This window comes from Vespa crabro, chromosome 10, assembly GCF_910589235.1.
Source record: "Vespa crabro chromosome 10, iyVesCrab1.2, whole genome shotgun sequence".
NCBI classification, from domain to species: domain Eukaryota; kingdom Metazoa; phylum Arthropoda; class Insecta; order Hymenoptera; family Vespidae; genus Vespa; species Vespa crabro.
Window position 1 is genome coordinate 3,492,601 of NC_060964.1, and position 26,891 is coordinate 3,519,491.

Sequence of the window (26,891 nt, forward strand, 5' to 3'; positions counted from 1 at the left end):
ATATATATATATATATATATATATATGTATATCATATATATATAGACACACACACACACACACACACAAAGCTCGGATTTAATCCGTTTACTGGATTTGGTATATAAACATTGTAGATCATGATTGAAGAAATGTGGTTTTTATTACAATAATGTCGTAACTTTACCATGTGTCACAGTTTGATGTAAAAGTGAAAAATCGATCGTACAACGTTCGAATTGTACGAATTCATTAAACAATATAGAATGGACATTTTATTAATCCACTTTTAATTTCTCCTAAATGTTATGTAACTTGTTAAGTCATTTATGTGAAAACATTTTATTATCATATGTGTAATATCGTTGAGTAGTAGTAAGATTCACAGACCATTCATTGCGTAGTATAACTATGTTTAGAATGCATGAAAGGATGTTTTATATCATCCAAACGTTTCACATGATCTGAGATGTAATCGAATCTTATTGAAAAGAGTTAGAAAAATATTTTTACATTGTTATATTTCGTGATTGAAAAGTATCAAAAAAAAAAAAAAAAAGAAAAGAAAAAAAAAGAAAAAAAAATGCAAATTGTAGGATTTTACTGCTACTCTGTGATGTCAACTTATAGTGGACAATTCTTCGTTTGTAAAACAAAACAAAAAACTTGTCTGCAGGTTCATAAATGGTACAATATTCATAGAAACATAACTACATTAATGTTTGTGCATTTCTCTTTCGTTCTATTCAATATAAAACATGTTTGAACTGGCAATTCGAAGATTTCATTTTATGAATAGATCATTGATTTTTCGACTTTCATTAACATACCTGCAGATATTAGTTTTTCGAAGTATGAGCAATCATAAATATATATATATATATATATATAAAAAAATAAAAAAAAAATAAAAAAAAATTAAAAAAAATGAGCGAACTAAGGATTGTGCACATTAAGCTTAATGTTTACTTCATAAGAAATAGCTTATAAATCTTTATGAAAAATAAAAAAAAGCCTATCATTTCAATTATCACAGCTGTGTAATCTGTATGTTAAAGTGATGTAAAAGAAAGAAAAATAGCTCATTAGAAAATCTGTCATGTTTGAGATGTACCTAAATTTATATGTATGTATCCTGAATATGTGATTATTTTTATCGCAATTAGTTGAATGTGCACAAAAAGAGGGAATTTTATTATAATGTATAATACCAACATTAAGAATTGAAAGGTTTAATATATTTATGTATACTAGATATATAGAAAGTTTATATGTAGAGACCATATTGTACAATTAATTGTGCAGTCATCAAAGTACTTTAAAAGTAAATTGATTTGTAAAAAAAAAAAAAAAAAGAAAGAAAGAAAAATATTTGATTGATTCTACTCGAACAAGACAGATTTGCTAAATTATCCTACTAAGAATTATATTATATTCTTTATAGTGTTGTGTTATCAAGAATAAATCAATATTTTTATTTCTCGCGACGTTCTTAACCATCGTCACGCATGTATATATTATGTTGATATCTGAGAAAAAGAATTCTCATATTAAATAACATTCAAATATATTGGAACATTTTAGGCATCTCTAGCTTATATTTGCAAAACAAAAAAAAGAAAAATGGACTGAATTGTTATCGTTTTCTTATTAATGTTTTGATTTTTTTTGATACATACGTCTCTTCCGCTATCATGAATTCATGAGTTAAATAAAATTTCGCATACTACGAATAGTAATTAATATTATGAGAGGTCAAGAAAATAACATTTTCTATCAAACTTTCTGATACTGTCGTATGTTGGGATATATGTATTAATCTGTTAAAATAATTGAATATAAATGGCATAAAGTGATAATGAATAAAATATTACTATTGCGTTCATGTATATTAATAACAATTTGATATTTTCAACACTAACAATAATACCTTCTTATTTCTACTGTGTGCACCATTCACGATTGTAACTAAGAGATAAAATAAATATACAAATATTTACATAACAGATTATATGTATGATTATTATAATTATCTTATCCATAATATTTTAAATCATCCTCATAAAATGAATTCATTGTTATATAAAATAAAAGTTGTACTGTTCAATGTTATACTGATGTTCAATTAGGATTATTAACATAATCCAAAATTATTATCAAATCTTTATTACCTAAAATAATCCCAAAATACAATAAGTTATATTATTTATAGACATATGGTCATTTATGTACAATAGATTAATATTTGCAGCTTTTATAAAGGAACACAGTCTTTGCGATTGTATTAAAAATTATTTTATTTTATTTCCGCCAATATTGAGCAAATTTATGTAATTGCTCCACTAATGCAGCCATAACAGCTGTAACAGATAAATCTAAGAGGTTTTGAACGTAATGGACAGCTTCTTCGTCACTTAAATCCAACCGTAATTTGTCTTGAACCTTTTTGACTGCCTTATCTGGTTCTAAAGCTATATCTGGTACACTAGCATCGACCATTAATGAAAATAAATTTAATATTAAATTAGCATGTCTGCGTAAATGGAGAAATGCTGTATAACATTGTTTTCTGAATTCATGATAGTGTTCAGATCCTACACCACCCATGGCCTCAACCATTTCCTTACTTAACTTCATTGGTGGTGGTAAAGGTTTTGGATCTCTACCCAAAATGTAGCCAAAATCTATGTGGAAAAGTTTGCCTATAAAATATGTATAATATATTGGTTAAAAGAATTACATTTAATATTAGACATATGATATATATATATATAAATTATATATACCTGATGTTGTTAAAAGTAAATTATCTAAATGTCGATCGCCTACTCCTAATACATATGTTATTATGCAATAACCAGCTGAAATTTTAAAATATTTAAAACATACCTGACAAGTTATTATTGTGCAATGTTAAATCTTTAAATTCTAATTGCTTTTTACCCACCACAACTTCGAACATATGTATCCATCACTTCAGGGACAACACCATAAGGCCCTGTATCAGAAGGATGATGTTTCCTAAAAAAACTTAGAATCGAACCCTCACTAGCAAGAACTTCAGCTACAGTTGTGGATTCAATAAATTGCAAAAAACCATGTCTTGTACTCGTAGCAAGTACTCTGAAAATAATTTAACACAATTACTTTTTTTTTTTTAGTTAATAATAGTTAATCTATAAATAATAAATAATTCTTCACCTATATGGTGTTAATTTTAAGTCTAAATTTTCTCTCCTTAATAATTTATCCATAAGGGCTATTGTCTGTAGGATCAATTGATCTTGTCTTAAATCATCACCATGTTTAAAAATAGCAATGTATTCTGTATTCTCAGTTGTTAAGAACGTTAATTTCGATGGCATAAGAGCAGATTTAAATAGACTTGCCCTGTAAAATTAAGTAGATATATATTTGAAAAAATATATGAATATATGAAATATATGTATATATTTATATATCTATATATACTTTTCAGGAATAATTCCTTTAATACAGATTTCAGGATCCAAGGGAAAAGGTATTTGCTCGAAATTAGAAAAATTGATTTTAAATGCAGGATCCGGATCGGCTAATAACGCTCGTAATCTATCGGCCTTCTTCTTACGATTGCCACTCTCTCTTGCTACTGCTTTTACAAGAGATACCAATTGATCAATGAACATTTTTTGGCGTAAAAGGAAAGCTCTTCTCTTTTGCCAGACAGTATTGCCATTTGCTAACATAGTGGAAAACATTTTCATTACTGCAATATACATCTCTCTCACACGAGTATCTTGCTTGGCCGTTATAACTGGATCACTCTGATCTTCACATTCAATCGATAAGTACCAATAGAAATAATTAGCCAGTGTAGAATTTTGACACGCACGAGTAATCAAAAAAGATGTTAAGTCCATAACAGTATCTCGACTTGTTGTAGATAGACCAGCGTCTGATTCAATTGACTATAAAGACAAATATAATATCAGAAGAATAGTAAATGTATAGAAAGAATAATAAATGTAATTAAGAGTATAATTTTTCAAATTGAAATGTAAATATATACTTAGACACTTACAGTCGTAATAGGAGTTGATGTTGAATCTCCGGTTTTTATATCCTTTTCAAATCTCTCATTCTCTTTCTCATTCATTAAAGTGTGAAATGCAAACTTGATACTTTCAAAATCTTCATATTTCAAAGCTTGTACTAGTTGTAAGAGATACAACATTAAATCATCGTCGGGAGCTTGACTTAGACGACTGATAGCATATCTTCTTACAGCTGGATGAGTGAATGCTGGTCCAAGTAATTCCAAAGCATCTTCAGGATCTGGTGGTGCCCACAGTGCTAACATTTCTAATGCTTGACGTTCCTCTCCAGATACTTTCCAATTAACGCATTTGACAAATTTGGTCAAAGCTTTCTTTTGATTTGATAAATAAAATCTATACTTCCAAATAAGGTCCTGTTCTTCTGTAGTTAATGTTGTTGTTGGCGGATAGCCCAGTATAGTATTTAATGCATCTCGAACACTAGATGTTGGTTTTAATTCTCTTGTATTACCACCACTACGTAAGCTGCGGGCTAGTTTATGATGTTTAGCTTCAACAAGATTTTCCTGAAATAATTAGAAAAAGCCCTTTATTAAAACATTGAAAAAAAGGATATAGATGTTATATGATCTTGCATGATAACTTAGGAAATATAGCAGTGCACATTTATTTCAAGTGTATAAATTAGCACTGCTTACATTACAGAATCTGTTATTTGCTATTTAAATATTTCAAAACAGAGTATACAGTTCTTATATGCCAATAATATTATGATGATAACAAGAACAATAACAAAAAGCTAATAGCTGCAAGTTTATTTTACCTGACATTCACCTCTATGACTCATATAATAAAAAGAAATATGTAATTCGAACATCTTTTGGAAAAATTTTCAGAAATATTTATTAATTAGTTTTTTCTACTTGAAAGAATAAAATATTTATATTTGTCAGCCTTTTACCATCTTACTTACTTTCTTAATAAGTATGGCTTCAGATTAGATAATGGTCAATATGCATTGACTAATAAAAGTTTTAGACTGCATCTTATAAGCCTTCTTCTTAATTATTATGGCCAACTCACAAGAAAATCTAAATAAATCATGTCAAGACAGCTCTTTTTACCTCTTTAGTAATTTCATGAATTTTTGTTTCAATTGATTGTGAATTGCACAGGTAAAATAGAAAAAGCGAACTTTCGCTTTTCTGAAACATAAAATGTGCTTATATTCTTTGACTTTACAAAAGTAATACTCTAAAGAAGGCCTTAGATCAATACAAGGATTGTTTTTGTTTCATCTAAGATAGAAAAGCTAATCTATTATATTAAAATTTTCTTACTTGTAGGATTTCATAATCTGGAAGAGTTACAACATCTGGTTGTGATCTGTGCTGAACTACTTCATCACCATCTTTTTCATAATACACAATAGAATACTGAAATGATATAAAAGTATTGTAAATATTATGCGATATTTGTGAGAAAGTTTATATTTTAAATTATGAATAATTTTCATACCGGTATACCATCCATTCTGACTTCAGGAAATTCTACCATTAAGTACAGGTATTCTGAAGCTCTTTTTTCTCGTTCATTTATTAATTCTATCTCTCTAAATGTTAATCTATCTAACCAATCAATTTTGTTCATTTGACCGTTTCTATGTTTTTTAGCAAGTTTAGCAAGACGCTGCATTTGTTCTTTTCCATGATCTCTGGCTTTTCCTGGAGTATTTGTAGAAACACTTCCATCGGCTTCTACACCAGGCCATACTCTAAGATCAAGCATTCCTTGACGAAATACACCATGTTTTCCAAATAAAGATATTGTCGTACCACCAACTGGTATTTGTCTACCAGGTCCAGCACAATCGTATAAACTTATACATAAATGAGCATCACGCGGTAAATCAGAAAAAGAAATGGGTAAAGTAACCCATTGATTCCAGCTACAAATATTAATAAATATTTAATATGACGAGAAATATATATAATAAATAGAAATTTCAATGCATTAATTACTTCCAACGTGATGTAAAGTGTTTATAGGCCGTATGAACAGGTAAAGCTAATGGTCTACCACCAGCCCACACTTGTAGCGACGCTGCTAGATCTCCTCTGCCACCACTGGCACCATATAAACCGGAATATTTTAACATTGGATCAAGAAGTAATTTATCATATTCAGGTCGTTGTCTTTTACCTTCCAAGGTACCTCTGCAATATAATTATACATTGAATCTAATTATATTTTAATCAGTTGAAAGATTAAAATGTTTTTAGAGGTAACACTTGTCCTATGTATATAAATTTTAGATTAGATATTGATACTATGTATATTAAGGAATAAAATCCGATTAAGTTATTAAGATTAACATCATTATTTTGCATTCATTTCAAAGAAATATCGTTACTAGTTGTTATTGGTTATTTAATACCAGCTGATACTGACATTACTATCTTTAATTTATTTAAAATTAATTCTTACATTTTAATTTGGATCTTCGTATCTAAAGAAGAACTGTACACGTAAAAAAACTTATCACTAATATCCTCCATCATAAAATAATAATAATATATTAAGAATTTAAAAATTTAATAAAACTCTTTACTATACATCTCTCTGACATCTGCAAGCCTTTGTTACACACTAAATACACACTGTGTATACGAGTAATATACTATGAAACTTTACGAAAAACTTATGCATATAGTTATATCAAAGTTTAATTGTCCCATTGTTCCCTAGGTGCGCTGCAGTGCCACTAGTTATATTCACTGTCGGTAAAATTATACATATGAAATATTTTATTTTTTTTTTTTAATTTTCTTTTTATATAAGGTTAATTTGATAAAGATATAAAAGTTAATTATAAATCAAGTTGGTTGTAAAAAAAAAAAAAAAATAACATAATATAAAAATAATACTGTGATATTTTACGTTCATTTAATTTGATTAGAAAAGTTTAATGTTTAAATTTATTCGGAAGTTAAATGTTATTTACATCTTATTATTAAATATATATATTTTTCTGAAATATATTTAATAAAAAAATCCACTTAAGGTTTAAAAATTTAAAGGTGTTCATCAAAGTTCGTAGTGACTTCAGTGACAGGTATGGACAATATATGAACTACATGCGTAATAGGGAAATTATTCTCATTACGTGTCTATTGTATCGCTATATGTTTGTATAGGTTATGTTCCTATCACATGTAACCTAACAATCAAATTAATGCGTGATAAAAATTTGTTGGTAAAAATAATATTATATATATAAAAAACAAAAAAAGAAAAAAAAGACATGCCAGATTATATCTTTCTGAAGATAGAATAATTAAAAAATGTTTGTTAATTGTATAAATTTTATATTTTTTATTTCTATTTAAGCTTATACAAATTATTTAATCTTAGACGTTTGGAAAAAATGATCTACAATATTTACTCGTTGAAATGTCTAAGCTAACAAAACGATCGTTTTTGTTGATATTAAACATAGTCAGAATTTTAGAAAATTTTTGAGAAAGGTTTATTTTTATGAATAAATTATTCTCAAAATAATATTATTCTTAGACACGATCTTCTTCATAGAAGCTTTCTTCAAAAATGAAGTTTTTTTCAAAAGTTCGAAAAAGCCATGCTCTTGCTTAAACGTTCATCTTTAAAATAAGATCTTGTTTATTAAAATAGTTCAAGAATTTTACTTGTATTCATTGTTGGCGTAAATCATTATAAAAGTAAGGATGATGAACAGCCTTAAGATTATACCAAATTAATCGTTCGAAACGCCATCTGAAGATAGAAATAATTGCGTCGAAGTTAGTTGTCTATTTTCACATTTTTCATGATCTAATTTTGTAAAGCGCGGTAGTAGCATATGCATATGCACGTGTCGTTATCTCTGGTTATTTATAATACTTTTTATATAAAATTCTCCACGAAGTACAATTTTATAATATTTTTTGTGAAGTTACAAATTTAGTGATATTATTATAAATCAAAATGAGTACAATCTTGGAGAAAATTGCTTCGATCGAAGCAGAGGTATGTAATTCTTTCAGTTCGATGTCACATCAAAGAATATATTATAGACGTAATGAAATAAGTAAAGAAATATATAAATTTTAATTTAGATGGCACGTACACAAAAGAACAAAGCAACGTCTGGTCATTTAGGTTTATTGAAAGCAAAATTAGCAAAATTGAGACGTGAACTTATAACACCAAAGGGAGGTGGTGGTGGTGGAGAACAAGGATTTGAAGTTGCTAAAACTGGAGATGCTCGGATAGGTTTTGTCGGTGTGTTTTTCAGTAATTTTATAAATATTTTCTTAAATATATCAATTCGTTTATGTGATCATATTATTTCAAGTATTGATAAATAATAGAAAGGTTTATAAAGACTCACATAATTAACTAATAAATTTAACTTCAAAAAAAAAAAAAATATATATATATATATATATCATATAGTTATAGTAAATTTTATTAATTTTAACATAAGAAATCTGTTAATTGCGTAGGTTTTCCTTCCGTTGGTAAATCTACATTATTAAGTACACTTGCGGGTGTATACTCTGAAGTTGCAGCATATGAGTTTACAACTTTAACTACTGTTCCTGGTTGTATAAAATATAAGGGAGCAAAAATACAGGTATTATATATGAGGATAAAATTTAAAATATATTATATAAACAAGTGAAATATTTAATTTATAAAATATAAATGTAAATATTATGATAATGTTTTCCTTTTAGTTATTGGATTTACCAGGTATTATTGAAGGTGCTAAAGATGGAAAAGGTCGTGGAAGACAAGTAATAGCTGTAGCTAGAACTTGTAGTTTGATTTTTATTGTTTTGGATGTGCTTAAACCGTTAGGACATAAGCGCTTGATAGAACATGAATTGGAAGGTTTTGGATTACGACTTAACAAACAACCACCTAATATTACTTTTAGGAAAAAAGAAAAAGGTGGTGTCAACTTGCAAACCACGGTAAAATAAAATTTATATTTTTACATATATGGTAAATGTTATATATATAAAAAAAAAAAAGGTACACAGGAGTGAGTTCACATAATATAATCAAAATATCTATACTTACTTATTATTAGTTTTTTCCTTATTATATACTTTATAGCAGAAAGAAATTTTTTGGAAGTAAAATTATTGAAAAACATAACTGATGTTAAGGATATATAGACAATTATTTCTATTTTTATATTTAACAATTAACAATTAATTTGGTATAATCCTTAGGAATATAAAGTCACTGTCAAAAACATTGTTTAACTTACTCTATATATTTATATCTGTAGTGATTGTTAACATTAAATAATAGGGGCAGTGGCTTATTTTTTCTTTTTTTTTTTTTTTTACAGATTTTTTATTGGTTTTACTATAATACGTACTAAAAAATTCCAAATTTAGTATGCTCGTTAATTAGTAAAATGACACGATGTATAACCTAAGCTTTAGTTATGTTATCTTGAGATTATTTATGCGATCACTGTAGTGGAATGAGCCAAGTGTAACCTTTTAACATTATCACAATAAATTTAACATAATTACCAGACAGGCATTTGACAGAAAGACTAAGGCAGTTGCATTGTTTGCCAGTGTGCACAATCAGAACTTGATTTAGAGTCAGTCAAGGCCATACTGGCAGAGTACAGAATTTACAATGGAGATGTAAATCTACGATATAATGCTACATCGGACGATTTGATTGATGTCATTGAAGGGAACCGAGTTTACATACCATGTATTTATTTGTTGAATAAAATCGGTAATTATGAAACATAATATTTCTATAAATGAATATATTTGGGTGAGGACCCTATAAAAAATTTCGTTTTTGTCTTCTCTTCTTCTTTTTATTTTTAGATCAAATAAGTATAGAAGAATTGGATGTTATATATAAAATACCACATTGTGTACCTATTTCTGCTCATCACAAATGGAATTTTGATGATTTGTTGGAGAAGATGTGGGATTATTTACAACTCGTTAGAATGTAAGTCTGAAATAATCAAATAATTAAACAATATTTTTAATAATTTCTTAAAAGTTATTTATATCACTTTGTTCAACAGTTATACCAAACCTAAAGGTCAACTACCAGATTACAATTCTCCTGTAGTATTAAATACAGAAAGAAGAACGGTGGAAGATTTTTGCAATAAACTTCATAGATCAATAGCAAAGGAATTCAAATAGTAAGTACCTATTAAATATATCTATATAAATATATACCCACTGGTTTTAAAGGATTAATAAAAGTTAATTATTAATATCTTAGTGCGTTAGTATGGGGGTCATCGGTAAAACATCAGCCACAGAAAGTGGGAAAGGATCATGTCTTGTGCGACGAGGATGTTGTACAAATAGTAAAAAAAGTGTGATTTTATTTTGTGGTATATATATATGTGAGTAAATATTGAAAAATAATATTGATTGAAAACAAAAAGAGGACAAGCGATTTGCGTATTATACTTAACAGCTTAATAGTATAATACTCTTTTTAAATTTAATTTCACTTTACAAATAAAGTTGTAAAATTAGGATGTGGTATTAGATTATATCTTTCAAACTAAAAGGATAAACAGAAATATGTACATATAGATACATATATCTTTCATAATGATAGATGTATAAGTTGATGTAGTAATATCAAACAGGATTAAAAAAGAAAAAAAAAAAAAAAAAGAAAAAGAAAGAAAAAGAAGTAGTACGATTAATGAAAATCGTAATATTGGGACAATACTATCAAAAAATTTATAATGGTATTATAAAATTTGTTAGAATGAAAAAAAAGTAATTCTTATATGCGTGAGATATAGGAAAATAACTACCATTTTCTAACGTAACATAATTATTTTTTTCAAGTAATAAATGCTGATACTCATAGTGATACTGCAAAATCTGCAAAATCTAAATTATAATACGAAATATTACTCACATTGATATGGTAAGATCATTGCATTACATCAATAATTATCGTGAGTTAATATAAAGACTGCATTTAAAATCAGTTTTAAATTATATTTTTATCTTACATTTATAAAATTGTGGTGAAATAAACAGTGACATTTCATGCTTGTAAATGTTATACAGCAATGATAAAGATCTTATACTGAAATGTATGTACGAATGTGTATAATTTCTTTTTTTTTTTCTTTTTTTTTTCTTTTCTTTTCTTTTCTTTTCTTTTTTCTTTTCTTTTCTTTTCTATTTTTCTTTAATGTAGACATAGCCCTGTGCACGTGATAATAAATTCTACATTCAACGGCGCTGGAAAATCTTTTCATAACAAATTCAATCCACTGACATGTTCGTGTTTACTTGCATCTTAGATAAAGGTTATTATAAGGTTCTCATGCATCGCCTATGAGAATTAATGGTGTGTGAATTTGTGAATTAACGATGCCTGTCGTGTTCAGTGCTTATAGTCGGAAATCGCAGAGACAGAGTGTACGCCTCATATTTATAAAGATTTTAAAATGTATTCTTTTCGTTGTTGATCCAATAATTTTTCTAAATGTCCGCATTTAGCATTGACTCCTTCGAGTTCCTTAGAAAGATTTTTTATAGTTAAAACTTTTTGAGTTATTATCAATTTAACCCTGAAAAAACATTTTTCATTATAAATAAACGTAATTTCGAATAAGAAAAATCGAAAGAAATATATACGAATATGTACGAGGTGTATCGTTATTGCTTGAACAATTTATGATATATCGATTTCTTTATGTTCATTCTTGCGACTAACTTTAATATACCTGCTGTACAATTGTGACATTAACATTTCTTTGTTGGCATTGTTTTGCGTTAATTCTTGAAACAACGAAGCAATTTTGTCCTCTAAAACTCTTTTTTCTCCTTCAATTTCTCGTCGAGCGATTCCTTTCGCATTGTCTCTTTCGGCTGTTAAAGTTTCTATCAACTAAAAATAATACTTCTTTTTATATATTCCGTTTTATCGTTATAATGCATTCTTGCAAAAGTCGTTATAATAGTTGAAAAGATGATGTGCTTAGAAATTTACCACATTTTTATTGCTCAAATTATTTACGCATTCTTCGAGTTTATTTTTCATCGTTTTTAATCTATTTTCTGTTTGTGCAAGTTTATTTTCCATCGATATTAATGCTTGTTTGTGGATCTTCTCATTATCAGTTGCAATGTGCAATTCCATTTCGTATTTCTCTTTCACAGACCTTAAACAGATTAGAATATATCGCCTTTCCGCGTTCATGATGGAATACAATACAGGTGTTTATTAGTCGATCGTACAATTTTATTGTATTATTATCATTATTAATTATTTCACTCGGGGAAGGTTATAGATACATACTTTTACTGTATCTTTTTATTTTTTTTTTTATTTTTATTAGAACCGAACATGTATTCGCATTTTGCATACCGATACCGATAGCGACGCTTTGATATCACCATTTTTGCTCACGTTCAGAAATATCCGTGTGCTTGGATTTACATTTTCCGGTCATCGATCGGTATCCGTAAGACAAATGTGAATATACATATGGAATTGGATATCCTATGTTAACGTATTCAATATCGACTCAGTCATAATCATTGTATATGTATGCTTATACGATGTATATTCTCTTTAAAGTTACGACCTTCGTGTACCTTAATTTACTTTCATAGCTTTGCTGAACTACCGTTTTCATATCTCGAGCTTCCTTCTCAAGACGACCGATAGCGAGCTCGATTTGTCTATCACGTTCTCTCTGACTTTCCTCTCTTATTTTATTTTCCGATTTTTCTAGTTTTATTATTTGTTGTTTCTTGTAATTCTCTAACCATTCCGTCCATTCCGTTTGCAGGCTCTCCCGAAGAGCCTCCTTTTCAGCTTGGTGTTTTAGCTTTTCATCCTCTAATTCTTTCTATAATTACGTGATCGCTTAATGTAGTATCGCGTATTGTATATAATAAATTACAACATATTATAATGCTTTTTATCTCAAAAAACATTAACCTGTAACCGGGTGTACGTTTGTCGTATAATCGTATCTTTCTCCGTGTCGCGTTTAGCTAGTTCCTCATCGAACCTGTTCCTTTCGCGTTCTAAATCCTCCGCGAATTTAATTCTTTCCGTACGAAACTGTGCCTCCTGTTCCTCTAGCTTCTCCTTATACCTGACAACATTCACGCCCGTCATATTACGAATTTATTTATTAATTGACTAGTACGACGTGTTTTTAGTTAGCTACCTGGTCCATAGGATATTCTTTTCGCTCGCTAATACTTTTTCGTGACTAGCTGTAAGTTCTAAACGTAATTGTTCTAGCTGCTGGTTCGAGCGACGTATTATGCGTAGCTCTGAATCTTGAAGTTCCTTTATGTGAGTGCTTCGTATCTCCTGAATCTCCAGCTGATGTTGTTCGACCATGCTTCGTAATTCGGGTTCTAATCCCTTCACCGTCATTTCCTGCGGGAACGTTATCCATCGTTATCCATCGTTATCCATCGTTATATATACACTTACATATCTACGTAGATATCGTTAACAACGATATGACAATTTCAATTCGATAAATTTGCTCGGGCCATCATCGTAAGATAATTATACGTAAGAAAATAATCGATCGGTTTCGCTATCATCGACGAACCTTTATTTTTGACGTTCTTGCCTCTAACCATCGCTCTCGTCTTATCTTTTCGGAGGCCGCGAAATGTTCCTTTGCTCGTTGCAATTCGACGAGATGCCTATCCGTACAAACTTTCATATCCTTTTCCGCCTTCGATTCGATTTCCTTGATTCTTTGTGCCAACGAATTACATTTATCGGTTAAATCTGTCTTCTCCGAAATGAGCTTCTCCATAAACTTTTGATGTCTCTTCACGATCGTTTGATATTTTTTTTCTTGCGTCTCGAGCTTCGAGACGTGTTTTTTATTTTCTACGTTTAATTTCTCGCAGGCTGCTTCTCTTTCATTTTTTAATTCGTTCTTCAACAATTTAATCGTTGCCTCCTTCTCCTCCAATTGTAACTGCGCCGTACTTAAGTCGTCTTTGAACGCGTTTGAGAAATAATTTCTTAAAGGATCACACCTACGTGTATGTATATATCAATTTAGAAAGTTGAATAATACGACTTGAAAGTAATGTTAAAGGGGTCATTTATATGAAATCTTATCTTACTTATTATGATCTAAATAAGAAGAAAACTTGTCCTTTATAAATATATCTTGAATGATCGCACTCGTATCTGGTTCCGTTCGATTTGCGTGTACTTCGTTCGGGTAATCTACGAACGCGATTCGTGTTTGTTGAAAAATGATAATTATAAAATGTATACAACGAAGTTACAAACATTGAAACGTACAATCTCGTCGCACTTAGAATTTTGACTTGACTCTGCTACGTTTCGTGATAGAAGCATATATAAGGTAATACAAAATTTTTACCGATATAGATCACATTGTTTGAATTGTTTTTTTTTTCTTTTTTTTTTGATTTTTTGATTTTTAAAAACTAATATTCCCGGTGGAAAGTTGTCGGTAAAAAAAGTAATTTCTTTCTTTGTTTTTCCCTAATTCTTGTTATACCGTCTTCGAGCGTCGCTAGAAACGACATTATATCTTCGTAGGTCGCTCCGATTGATCCACATTTATCTTTGCAATGATCTTTCTCCGGCTCGAGCTGCAAATACGTATTACAGACGATTTAGCTTCTCCTAAATGATATCTAATATCGATCAAATATTCACTATCGAAAAACCGGACACACTTGATTACTATATCTCATATTTAAGGATGGTACTTCACCGCGATTGTCGGTGATCGAAGCTGTGTCGAAGTGCCTCGATCCAGGAACGTCCTCGATAATATTTCCCTCCAGGTCATTTATCATTTTGCATAATTGCTCGAACGAGCTGTTATTCGGTTCTATTAGATTCTGATTACAGTCGCTAATCTCCAGACTTCGCATTTTCATTTTAACGTCGTTCACACATTTGTCCGTCTCCGATACGGTTGTCTCCGCGTTGTCGACGAAATCGCTCGTCTCTATGGGATGATACGAATCGTCGAGATCGTTCCGTTCCTCAAAGATAGCACCAGTGGCCATTTCCTTTGGATTCGTCCTACCCGGAGGATACTTCTTTATCGGTGGCTTACTGCTCAGCTTCGGATGATTTATGTTTATCACCGCACTTGAGAAAGTATAACATTACACGTTTTCTTTATTATTAGTGTTATTGTTATTATTAATATTATTATTATTTATTATTATTTATTATTATTATTATCTATTATTATTATTATTATTATTATTATTTTTATTTATTTATTTATTTATTTTTTTTTTTGGTTTTTTTTTATCTTTCTTACTCGTACATATTACATTCACGCGCGTTCGTACACTTTCACAAGATCGTAATTCTTTACGTTACCTCATCCTTTTTTTGTCCTTGTTTTTTTCCTTGTCCTTTTGTTAATTCGGTTTTTCTCTCTCTCTCTCTCTCTCTCTTTCTCTCTCTTTCTCTCTCTTTCTCTTTTTTGTTTTATTTTCCTCGTGAACAAAGTCCTCAAAGTGACCTTACCTCGATTAATGTCTGCCTAGCAGTCCTCTATCTACTAAGCTACGCACGTGTTTGATCGTTTTTATACGACGTCGAAAAGTGTCCTTTTAACTCTTATTTACTACCACTTTCACGGTCGTTGGGGGTAATACCAAGGCAACGGCTATAAAAACATTACGTACTCGATGGTATATACTGTGTATGCAGAACGGCAATGTATGTATTTTTGTAGGTATGTTATTTGACTAGGTATGGTGTTAATGGCGTGACGCATCCGTTATTTCCCGACGACAATAATAACGTTATCGAATGTATCTCATTGACTTATATTGTTAATATTAAAGATGGCATAGAAAAATGATAATATCATCAAATTAGAAATGTTTAATAATAACTATCCAAACTAATTCTCTCTACGGTGTGTACGCATGAAATGAGTGAAAACTGACACAACACTTCGTCTTTTTGAGTAAATCGTTTTACTAATGTTTATTAATAAACATTTCATATAGATTAATGTTAATTTATTATAATTGTAATATCGGTCGTATTCTTCGCCCGTCGTGCCGCTCTTAAGACCCTTGGCTCTCGGTCGCTCGTGTCGTTCTTTTTTCCCTTCCTCTTTTTTCTCCTTTCTCATTTCCCTCTCTCTCTCTCTCTCTTTTTTTTCTCTCTCCCTCTCTCTCTCTCTCTCTCTCTCGTCTTTTTTTTGCGTGTGCTTGTTTCTTTGTTCTTGTTCGTTAATTCATAGTTTATCGTTATTTACACTATTCAGTATAAAATGCGAGTTCAAGATTAAATCACACCACTATGTTTTGGACACTATCTGTCATCGATTAATAATTATCAATGCTTGTACTCAGGAAAATGCGAAGGGGGCAGTAGGGCAGTATTTTCGTTATCACTAGTGTTGTTGGTATTTAATTCTTTAGGGGAACCATTATTTATGTTACAATCTAGACTAAAATTATCGTCTAGTGGGCATTTGTTAATATTAGGCAAATGATTAACATTGATTCCACGAACGTCAGGGAGCTTTTTCGCTTGGGATTGAGCGTTTCTCGTCATCTCGTCGTTCGCGAGGACGCTGCTGCTGCTGCTGCTGTCGTTGAAGGGTGGGGATGGATAATAACCGCGCTGCTTAATTGGCAGTTGCTCCACGGGCAGTTGATGCTGTTGCTGTTGCTGCTGCTGCTGCTGCTGCTGCTGCTGCTGCTGTTGCGGCTGCTGCGATTGTAACTGCTGCTGCTGTTGATGCTGTGATTGTAACTGTTGTTGTTGTTGCTGCTGATGCTGTTGCTGCTGTTGATGGTGGTGGTGGTGGTGCTGCTGCTGCTGCTGCTGCAACTGCAACTGCTTGGCTGCCGTGGCTGGCGCGGAAGGTGGTGGTGGCTGTTGTGGTGGTCGGTGCTGTACCCCCTCCTCACTCGTCCACCGGGCTAATTGTTGTTGAGCTTGAATAAACGTATCACTAGAAAATAACAAGATTACACGAGCCCATTGGATCTATTCCTCGACCACTAATGCTGCATGCGAATGCCGTGTTTTTCAACGGTCTTCATTCGGCGACACGCGACAGCTTAAGATCCTCTCGGAACTTGGACGGTAGGCTTTGAAAGATGTATGGTACGTGATCGATCGATCGTCATTGTGCGTCTAATCTTCGTACAAAAGCGTATACCCCGGGTACATGCTGATTATCGTTAGATAAGACAAGCAATTGTTTAATGCATACTATGTTTCAAATTTCATCTATCCTCCGAGGATTCGAGGACGATCTTTTTTTCAATTTTTTTTTTACTCTACTCGTAAGAGAATAAGAGCCAATTATTATTTCGAAGAAAAAAACAAAAAAAAAGAGAAAAAAAGTAAAGAGACCAATATCGTACTTATCACGGTACTGCGGTGCAGCAGCGAACATTGAAAGCATCGATAGCCATTTGATGCCGAAAGCTTTGCGACTACTTTTTTATTACCACGTACACATAGATTTTTTTATTGGCAATGAAGGAAAATGTTCAGATAAGGATGAGTGCGAGCCATAATCAATGTCCTACATTTTTTAAATATATATATGTATATATATATATATATATATATATATATATATATATATATATATAAAGAAAGAGAGAGAGAGAGAGAGAGAGAGAAAGAGAGAGAGAGAAAGAGAGAGAAAGAGAGAAATAGAGAGATTAGAAAGAATTGCGGCTATGATAAATGTCAAATATAAAAGACGACGTAGCGATATGTGTTTTTTTTACTTTCGCTTATTTATTTATTCCTTTTTTATTTCTTTTTCCCTTTTCATTTTCTTTTTTCTTTTTTTTTTTCTTTTTCTCTTCACCGCGAGCCATAATTTTTTATTTGGAACATTTCAATCTATCTAACATATTTTTAATAGATGCGAATCATTTGTAGTGCCCACTTTTATAATAGCCATGCCAACGCGTCGATAAAATAGCTGCGCAAATGTTAATTCAGTTCATATTATTCTCTACACATTCACAGCGGATCACAGAAGCAACTGAAATATATAGAGTATATAGCATGCGAAAGTTGGTGTGTTAGTCTGACACTTTAGTTCCTGCTTCAATTCTCTCTCGCTTCGTATGAAAAATTAACGGAAAGTTGTTGTCGGAAAGCTGCTAATTAATTTTTGACGAACGAATTACCCCCGTTTGTACATTCAAAGCTACATAGTTTGGAGAATGCATAAACTCGCAGTATCTGTTGTAAAGTTTTTCTTTTTTTTTTTTAATTTTTTTTTCTTTTTCTTTTTCTTTTTTTCTTCCACCGGGCAAGGACTATGCCGAGTCTATTTATACTTCGATTTTTGGATATATGATCCTTGCTATTTCGATTATCGTTCATTTCGCGATCATGGATATCGTTATATTATTGTAGTTTTCAACGAATCGGGTGGCTCGCAAGGAGCAATGTCAAAATGTTTTCAGGAATTCTACGTGTAAGACCAACATTTTCATTTATTATCAATGGGTATTTATATGGGTCATTGAAATTCGATTTTCAATAGATGTGTTATTTTTTTTTTTTTTCTATGTTTTCTTTTATCCTTATATTTAATTGAATTTACGCGTTCACAGTGTTCGCGTGGTGTAGCCGGGAAGAACAATCATTCATATGGCTTTTATTGTAGACACATATTCAATTTTGTGATAGATTTAGAAAGGGATATTTGTATATTTTTCTTAATAATCGTTTGTCCATGCACCGATCCTTATCTGAATGCACGTTAAAACATGATATTTGGAATTAGGACTCACGATAACTATCGTACGATAGGAATTTTTATGGGAATTACAATGAAGGGGTTCACAGAGAGATATAAGATATATATGTATATATATGTATATTTATATATATATATAAATATACGTATATTTATATATATATACATATATAGAGAAAGAAAGACAGACAGAGAGATAAAGAGAGAGAGAGAGAAAGAGAGAGGGAGAGAGAGAGAGAGATATCTTTCCAACTGAACACGTCGAGGTTTCCAATGATCGTTTAAACTACTCTGCGAATATTTCATTAAAAAAAGAAAGCCCGTTTTGTGTTTTATTTATTTTTTTTTTGTTTTTTTTTTTCGTACTGTAAGTGTCTGCGATACCTTTCACTATCGGGCGTTTCACCCCTAGTATTCGAGCCTCTGTCGGGATCGGCAGTTTCATAGATACCCTCCTCCTCGTGCATTTGATGAGTGTGTTGACGAGTGTGCTGATGAGTACCGTAAGGACTTCGAGACGATGGCTGACGATATCTACCGTAGACGAGTCTAGGGTCATCGTCTCGGCCGCGGCTACACCTTCTGCTTCTACGCAGGAAATCCAATAAGTAATCTTCATAATGTGTGAACTATACCACGTTCTTACCTAACCGTCATAACATATCGCGTTTGTTTCGTTCAAACGAAAGTAGAGAAAGTAGAGGGCGAAACGGGGATAGGGTGGGAAATCGCGAGATTCTTTTTCTTTTTTTTTCTTTTTTTTTTCTTTTTTTTCTTTTTCTTCTTCTTTTTTTTTTTTTTTTTTTTTTTAAGGTATAAACAGACTCTGCATATTTGACGTTTTCTTTCGCAATGCAAAATAAAGCCGATTATACTTTATTCTCGGGATTACGTCTGGTTATTCATGTTGCCTAAAAATGTATTAAGCATAGTAAGATAGAAGAAGGAAAAAAAACGGGCAAGAACGTACGAAGCGGTGACGTAAGTGAATTATGCCAGCGTGTGGTGGGTCGTTATTCGTGTAAACAAAATTAAATTGAACGTGATTCGTCATTAATTGCTGCAATGATTATTTTCAATAAAGAGATCTTTTTCTTTTCTTTTTCTTTTTTCTTTTTTTTTTTTTCTCGATCGAATCACAAGACGGACACGGTTCTAGCGATCAATTTATTTCGCGAATATATTTCTGACGTAAAATTAATAAAAGAAGTCTCTAACTCCCACACATGTGCAGTCACTAACATTAAAGTTTGGCCAAGTAAGCTGAAAGAACTTGAAAGACACCAAAATATTTGAGAAGATTAACAGGCTCTCGCAAAAGTACAACGCGTCTAACGATATCTATCTCGGATGTCGTCTCATGGAAACCCGGAAATGGCTACGTTCGAGAACGAAGATGGTTAAAGTTTAAAATAAATCTTTCAAAAAGAAATCTTTCCTTTTTCGAAAATCTCTAAAGATCTGCAGTTCTTTCAAATCCTTCATTAACCATTCTCGTCTCTTTATATTGTACACAAAATATCCCATACGAAGAGAAAGTTCTGTATAGTACTGCGATTCCATTTAGCATTCAAAGACTATAAAGATAAATAAAAAGGAAGAAACAAAAAAAAAAAAATACGATGGAAAAATAATTAGTGTGATGCGATTAGAATTTCTTAAACGTTAAAGATTATTATTGGGGGGAAAAAAAATGAGGGAATATATTCGCGGAAAAGGTAGCAAAGCGATAAATTGCTATATATATATATATATATATATATATATATATATATATATATATATATTTTGATTCAATGAAAAAGGGAATAGGAACTACCTTTTCACAGAAATTCCCACGCGATTGATCGTTTCTGAGTTAGAAGCAATATTATGATCATCACACGTAGAGAAAAAGAGATACGAAAGAAGCAAAAGTATATATATATATAATTATAGATGTGTGTGTATATATGTACGTGTATATATATATATATATATATATATATATATATATATATATATCACGTAAGATGAGTTAAAGCGTTGGCGGCAAAGCGCGCGCGAAAATCGCGCGAGCCCTTACCCTTGAGAGGATTCGCTACAGACAGAGGAGTCGAGTCTGTAATGACGATCCCCTTCGCTCTCAGACATTCTAATCTCTTCAGAGCCGCTCGGACTCATGTGCCGAACCGAATGACGTTCCAGCTGCTTGATGATATCCTCGAGAGTGCGTATGCGTATCGTACCACAAGGTTGTAATCCTACGTCCACATCGTCGTCATCCTGATTATCCATGTTGTCCATGTGATCGTGTTCATCTGTATCCTTGCAATAAGAATCGGGATAACCGCACTCTGCCAATGATTTGCGAATTGCCTCGTTGTCAAGAAGATTACCACTTCCTGATGGTGTTTCTGATGGATCGCGACGAATACCAGCGTTTCTCAATACTTCGATTATATTTTCGTGATAGCCGTTCAATTGATTCAATGTACGTTCAACTTCGGATATGCCGCCTCTACCTATTGGCAAACAAACGAACAAGAAGCGAAGAGTTTAGCGTACGACGAGATAAAGATATTTATGAGGCTATCGAGTTGTTCATGAAGAGTCGATATGAGTAATTCGATAAACGGCATGGTATGTTTCGAACTTAAACGCGATCGATTTTGTGCCTGTTTTCATCGGCTTCTTTTCTTTTCTTCTACCTCCTCCCCCACGCCCCCTAACTTTTCTTAACTTTTTAATTTCCTCTTTATTTCCATGAGTAATTATTTAATAAAGTTGATGTAAGACGTTTAGACTCTAAATTTATATAGGTTATATGAAATATCAAAGTGATCGTCCATTCGTTCCTAATGAAAGAATGTAAAATCGATAAACTCTTTTTCATAAATTCAATAATAATAATAACAAAAAAAAATATCTCGATTTTTAATACTTAATCAGCATCAAAGATTTATATGTACACGTCGAGATAAATTAAACGTTGATTAATGTACTTATGTTATATCTTCCTCCTCTCTACCGATTTTTTTACTCGATTTTTTTATATTTTTCCTTTTATTATTATACCTTATTATTGTATTAAATATGGATATATATATTGTTTCTTTGTTGTCTTTAATAATTAAACGTTATACATCGAAAACATACGTCACAGAGCACAAACTCGTTTACGTTACGTTCGAACATGTTTCCCGTTCGAAATTCTCACGTCAGCCCTTCATGTTAAGCGTGAGTCATCTGCCCACGTTGTTTTTACAACTATCAGGCATTACAATACCATAACCACTGTGTTTCTTTAAAATTCCCTTCTCAGGCAACTTTGTCAGATTGTTTGGTGAGACATCAATGAAAGAGACAACCTCCTCTCCTCCCGTACCTCCGTCTTCCTCGTCGCGCCTCTTCATCTGCGGTTTGTGGTCCCTGAAAATATTTGAACATAATACATCAGGATATGCGTTGAGGGTTCCTTCAGGCGATGAAATCGATTTGATATATGTACGTAGAGAACGTAGAGAAATAAAGATAGAGATAAAAAGAGCTTAACGAATTAATGAAGCTTATCGTCAACTTAACACCCAGGGGCATTCGCAAATGGGTCGTGAATTGGTCGACGAATACTTTCTGCTGACGATAAGAAGGAGAAGAACTTTATGAAGCTAGCCGTATAGTCAGCAAAACGTGCGTGTGTCTATATCATCATCGATTCGCGACCGACTAGCACACTTACGTTTTGGCTTTCAGATAGCAGCAGCTGTTGCGGACATTCTTGTTAGATATAACGCGAGAACCTATTTCGAACCCATTAGAATTTTCGAATGACCTTCTGATGTTAAGCCAGGTTAGAAATTTGATGGACTTTGATCGTTGTACCGTTTGATCATGGCAATGTGTATTTCCGATAATGCGTGCATTCTAACAGGTTCCGTGAACTGTTTGCGTATCAAGACGTCATGGTATCTCGATATCAATGTCAAACATTAACGTGACTGATGTGGTTTACGTATGCATGTATGTATATGTCTCGAGTTTTCTTTCTATATAATATATAGAAAGAAAACTAATGATTAAGATAAATTAATGATTACGCGATTAGAGTCTGTGCGTATTTATTAATAGTATAATAGAAATAGAAATATTTATTAATAGTATAATAGATGATAAAATTGTGTAAGATTGGTCAGACAAAATTAATATGCTTCGATACGTTTTACATATAATATATGTCATGCTGATTTTCATGAACTATGTATAGTAAGAACGAATCTTTGCATAATAATTGTTGTATGAGCCGCTAATAGAAACGAAATACGGGACTCGCAGCTCTGCATTCGTTTGTAACGATCCATGCAAATTGAACATATAGATGCTAGATTGATGATAGATTGGACCAGATGAAAGGTGATTCTAAGCATGCAATGCGACAAGTATGTATCAATGTTCTACTGTAATGTAGTTTGCTTTTGCCGTTATATCTATACGCGCGAGTATACACGTGTATTTGTGTCCTGTCTGTCTGTTTGTTTGTGCCATCTGTGTCACGCGTCTGTGATATTTGAAGATTGTCTTGTTAGAAATTAACGTAGAAAACGATAGAGAGCTCGGACCAGATGTACCGTCACGTTTTCTAATGCCGTAGCGATATATATATATATATATATATATATATATATCGTTTTTAAACAAATACTTTTCTACGATATATTCACGTTAAACATTTAAAGTTTTAAGAACGATAAAAGTTATGTTATATCGTCTTGTAGGCGATGTATACAATAATATTTATGTATCTTACGGGGGTTTGATCGCTTTTGTTTAATCAACCGATGAAAAATTGATTAAAGTTTTTCTATCGTATCGGAACGTATTTTTCCCGTGCAGGTATATTAAAAACGGTGCTTCATTCGACAAACAGACCAGACGATGGTCGATCTATAGAGAACAAGATCAATAGAGGGATGTAACGGTTGCTGTGTTAAGCGTATAAATAAACAGAATGAAAAACATTTTGCAATGCCTAAACTGATATGTTCTTTTTCGACAAAATTTAAAAGCGTTCCTTTTCTTTTTTTTTCGAATTTTTTTTTCTTCTTTTCTTTTCCGTTTTTCTCTTTTTCCTTTTTTCTTTTTTTTTTTTTGGTTTCGACAAAGATTCCCGCTAACGACGAATTAATCGCAAAGGAAATTAATCGCAATCTGGTCTGCTTCCGTCGGCACGGTTGTGGAGAAAAACATGGACAAAATCTTCGTTTCGTGGACAGGCTAAAGTGACATGACACGAGCGACGAGACACACGAGACTTACTTGAGTCTTGGCCCGTCTGCAACGGCGACGTTATTCGGGGTCCGAAACAGCACGCGCTGGGGCTCGCTGCGGCTAGAAATATACTAATATAGGGTATGCCGCGCAAATATATCCCCTATTTTTTTTTTTCTTCTTTTTCTTCTTATATTCCAAATCTTTTCTCTTTCTTTTCTTTTCTTTTTTCTTTCGTTTTAAATCAAACGTGTACATATCGAGAATGATGATGACAAAAACAAAGTGTAGAGAGTTCGTGAGAATGATAAATGATTCGTATTCTTTTCTTTTTTTTTTCTTTCTTTTCTTTATTTCTCTTTTTATTTTTCAACCCTTATTTCTCATTTTCAAAGCTCTAATTACACCGTGTTCTACTTTTTTTTTTGTTTTTTTATAATTTACTATTACAATGACAAACGTTAAACGATCGAAGCATGTAAGTAAGTATATCGAAGCATGTGGAGTCAACGCCGAGGTATTATCGCGAAAGCATATCTAAAGACTAAATTGTAAATTGTTAATGAGCTTTGCATATGCACATTTTTTCGTTCCCAGACGTAAAAGGGGGTTTCGAAATGGCTGTCTCCATGATCGGACATTGGATATGAAAAATAAATATGCAAGGATATAAAAACTCTTTTTTTTTTTTGCTTTCTTTTTTCCCCCGGCCTTTTATGTTTTTTTATCTCTCTCTTTTTTTTTATAGTTTCTATTCTTTTTTTTTTCGATTACTTCTATGTTAAAAGCGGTTTATCAACGTTCAATGGTATGCACTATCGTTTTAAGTGATTTCAATATAGATCTACTGATATATGTATATACGATGACGTGTATAGTGAGAAAGGACGGATGAGAAGGATATCTCTTTGTCGAAATATCAGTTAATGTTAGATCTATTTGTCTCTTTTTATTTTTTTTTTCTCTCTCTCTCTCTCTCTCTCTCTGTCTCTTTGAGCTCATTCGTCGAATCTACCATACATTACGTTACGTGTGCACGTATGCATAGGTATTCAAATACGTGCGCATTTAACGTCGAGAAGCAGTGATGTTGTACGATACAAAAAAGTACTTCTTTTTTTTTTTTTATACTTTGTACTCGAAGATACGAAAGAATTGCACGATTCGATCTACGGGTAAGCAACGAAAGGATCGTCGTACCTGTACTGAGGCATTCTCCCATAGTCAAGGATCTTGTCCACGCTATCGAGTGCCGCTTCTTCTAGATGATGGTTGCTCGAAACACTGGTATAGCTTTTCTGTTGTGGCTTCTTCGAATATGGCTGATCATACTTCTGGATGGTGCTCTTTCTTCTGCGACAAATTGATCGATTACAAGTGTGCCGAGAGAGCCGTATGAAGGAACGTATACGAGAAAAAATCTTTAAGAAAAAGCTGCATGCAAGGCTACAAGGAAGGAGATGAATCGTTTTCGCGTTTGTTTGCGTAGTGTCATCGTTTTCTTCTTCTTTTTTTTTTTCATGGGTTTTCTAATTTTTTTTTTTCTTTTTTTGTTTTTCTTTCTTTTCTTTTAATATTTTTGTTTTTGCCTTTGCTTTTATTCTTTCATTTCTTTTCATTCTTTTCGAGGCATATGTTAGGAAGGTATCATCATCTATCTACACGTGGCCCACTCGCCAAACATCTTCGAATTTTTGTCTATAAGATCGATCAAGTTTTATCGCCACAAAGCTCAATGTCGTAGTACGTTTTATGCTTCGGTGGTTTAAAAGATTGACTAAAAATTTTTTTTTTTGGGAGGGAAGGTTTTGCGTCAATTAAAATAACGGACCAATCGATAAAATGGATCTATGGAAATGGCTTATAATGAGAATATGTATTATTTTTGTATACGATATCAAAGAAGCGAGATAAAGAAAAAAAGAACAAAAATTAAAGTTTGTACTCAACGTATATACATGTATATATAAATATATAAAACGAAGTTCTGATCTAATTGGAATATAGTTGATATCATCGTTCCTCGTGACATTACACTTTCAACGATCAAAGGTACCTAATCCTATGTAGGTCGAGGAGTTTGGAATCCTACGAGATCTAGAAAACTAAAGTGGTATCGAAAACGAGATTGGAATTTTGTATGACGAGTCTGCTCATCTTGAACGAAGGCGCACATGATGCCGATGATGATCCTTGAAAGTATTTCGTCGGTGAATTGTGCGTGATAATTCATATCTCTCTAAGCTCGGCTTCTAAATTTCGATTTATCGACATGAAACGACACGAACTAATTCGGGGCTACTGTAAAAGACTATTAAATATTCACGAGCCTCTCTTACATGCAATAGAACAAAAACAGACAACCAGTTAATTATTACAAACGCAGTTGGTCTTATTGTCTCGTTTTATGCGATCTCCGTTCACTGCAGTAACCCCATTAACCAAATATCGAAAATCATACGACAATGTAAAGAGATAAAATACATTGAAATTTTATAGTAAAAGCTTTGAAATGATTTTACACTTTGCAAGAGTGTGATTCTTGTTGTTATCATTTCTTTCATTATCCTTTTGTTACGTCTTTCCTTTTTGAAATTGCTTTTGGCGATAGAACTTGGCGAAACGCATCGATGATATTTGATCTGATGACAAAATATCGATATATTTTATTTAATATTAAATTTGATATACGAAACGATTTCTAACATTCCGTCGTTTTAAAGAATCACACATCCACGCGGTGCTTACCTATAACCGATACCACGAATGACAAAATAAATGACAAAATTTAATCGAAATATATTCATCATATTCGTTCGATAAAT

The 26,891-nt window shown here is 32.0% G+C and overlaps 4 protein-coding genes across 19 annotated transcripts in view; 1 reads left to right on the forward strand and 3 right to left on the reverse strand.

Annotated features, from left to right (window-relative positions):
• Positions 1-49: 49 nt before the first annotated feature.
• LOC124427722 (phosphatidylinositol 3-kinase catalytic subunit type 3) lies at positions 50-6,675 on the reverse strand. Its single transcript, XM_046970985.1, has 10 exons — positions 6,504-6,675; positions 6,038-6,232; positions 5,535-5,964; positions 5,357-5,452; positions 4,040-4,582; positions 3,451-3,926; positions 3,181-3,369; positions 2,927-3,102; positions 2,766-2,840; positions 50-2,681 (listed from the first exon to the last, which is right to left on the reverse strand). Exons 1-10 carry the CDS (start codon positions 6,575-6,577, stop codon positions 2,281-2,283), a joined length of 2,655 nt encoding a protein of 884 aa, XP_046826941.1. The 5' UTR covers positions 6,578-6,675; the 3' UTR covers positions 50-2,280.
• A 1,199-nt stretch (positions 6,676-7,874) lies between these two features.
• Positions 7,875-11,163, forward strand: LOC124427560 (GTP-binding protein 128up). The gene is made up of 8 exons (XM_046970604.1): positions 7,875-8,060; positions 8,150-8,315; positions 8,540-8,670; positions 8,774-9,013; positions 9,638-9,806; positions 9,905-10,034; positions 10,114-10,236; positions 10,320-11,163. Exons 1-8 carry the CDS (start codon positions 8,019-8,021, stop codon positions 10,420-10,422), a joined length of 1,104 nt encoding a protein of 367 aa, XP_046826560.1. The 5' UTR covers positions 7,875-8,018; the 3' UTR covers positions 10,423-11,163.
• Positions 11,042-15,892, reverse strand: LOC124427531 (centrosomal protein of 131 kDa-like). The gene is made up of 10 exons (XM_046970545.1): positions 14,777-15,892; positions 14,523-14,689; positions 14,399-14,407; positions 13,657-14,098; positions 13,258-13,475; positions 13,023-13,182; positions 12,674-12,930; positions 12,066-12,237; positions 11,800-11,963; positions 11,042-11,643 (listed from the first exon to the last, which is right to left on the reverse strand). Exons 1-10 carry the CDS (start codon positions 15,113-15,115, stop codon positions 11,505-11,507), a joined length of 2,067 nt encoding a protein of 688 aa, XP_046826501.1. The 5' UTR covers positions 15,116-15,892; the 3' UTR covers positions 11,042-11,504.
• Positions 15,893-16,029: 137 nt separating this feature from the next.
• The window catches only part of LOC124427558 (disintegrin and metalloproteinase domain-containing protein 11), a 56,678-nt gene continuing 45,816 nt past the window's right edge, over positions 16,030-26,891 (reverse strand). For 5 of the 16 annotated variants that reach the window (XM_046970589.1, XM_046970594.1, XM_046970587.1 and 2 more), the window contains 6 exons: positions 25,267-25,419; positions 24,115-24,186; positions 22,091-22,233; positions 20,888-21,326; positions 19,207-19,410; positions 16,030-17,040 (listed from right to left, as the gene is read on the reverse strand). In XM_046970589.1, the coding sequence (XP_046826545.1) occupies positions 16,416-17,040; positions 19,207-19,410; positions 20,888-21,326; positions 22,091-22,233; positions 24,115-24,186; positions 25,267-25,419 (1,636 nt within the window). In that variant the 3' untranslated portion in view covers positions 16,030-16,415. The remainder of the gene's footprint in view (positions 17,041-19,206; positions 19,411-20,887; positions 21,327-22,090; positions 22,234-24,114; positions 24,187-25,266; positions 25,420-26,891) is intronic. The other 11 variants (XM_046970590.1, XM_046970595.1, XM_046970598.1 and 8 more) reach the window with 10 other exon arrangements.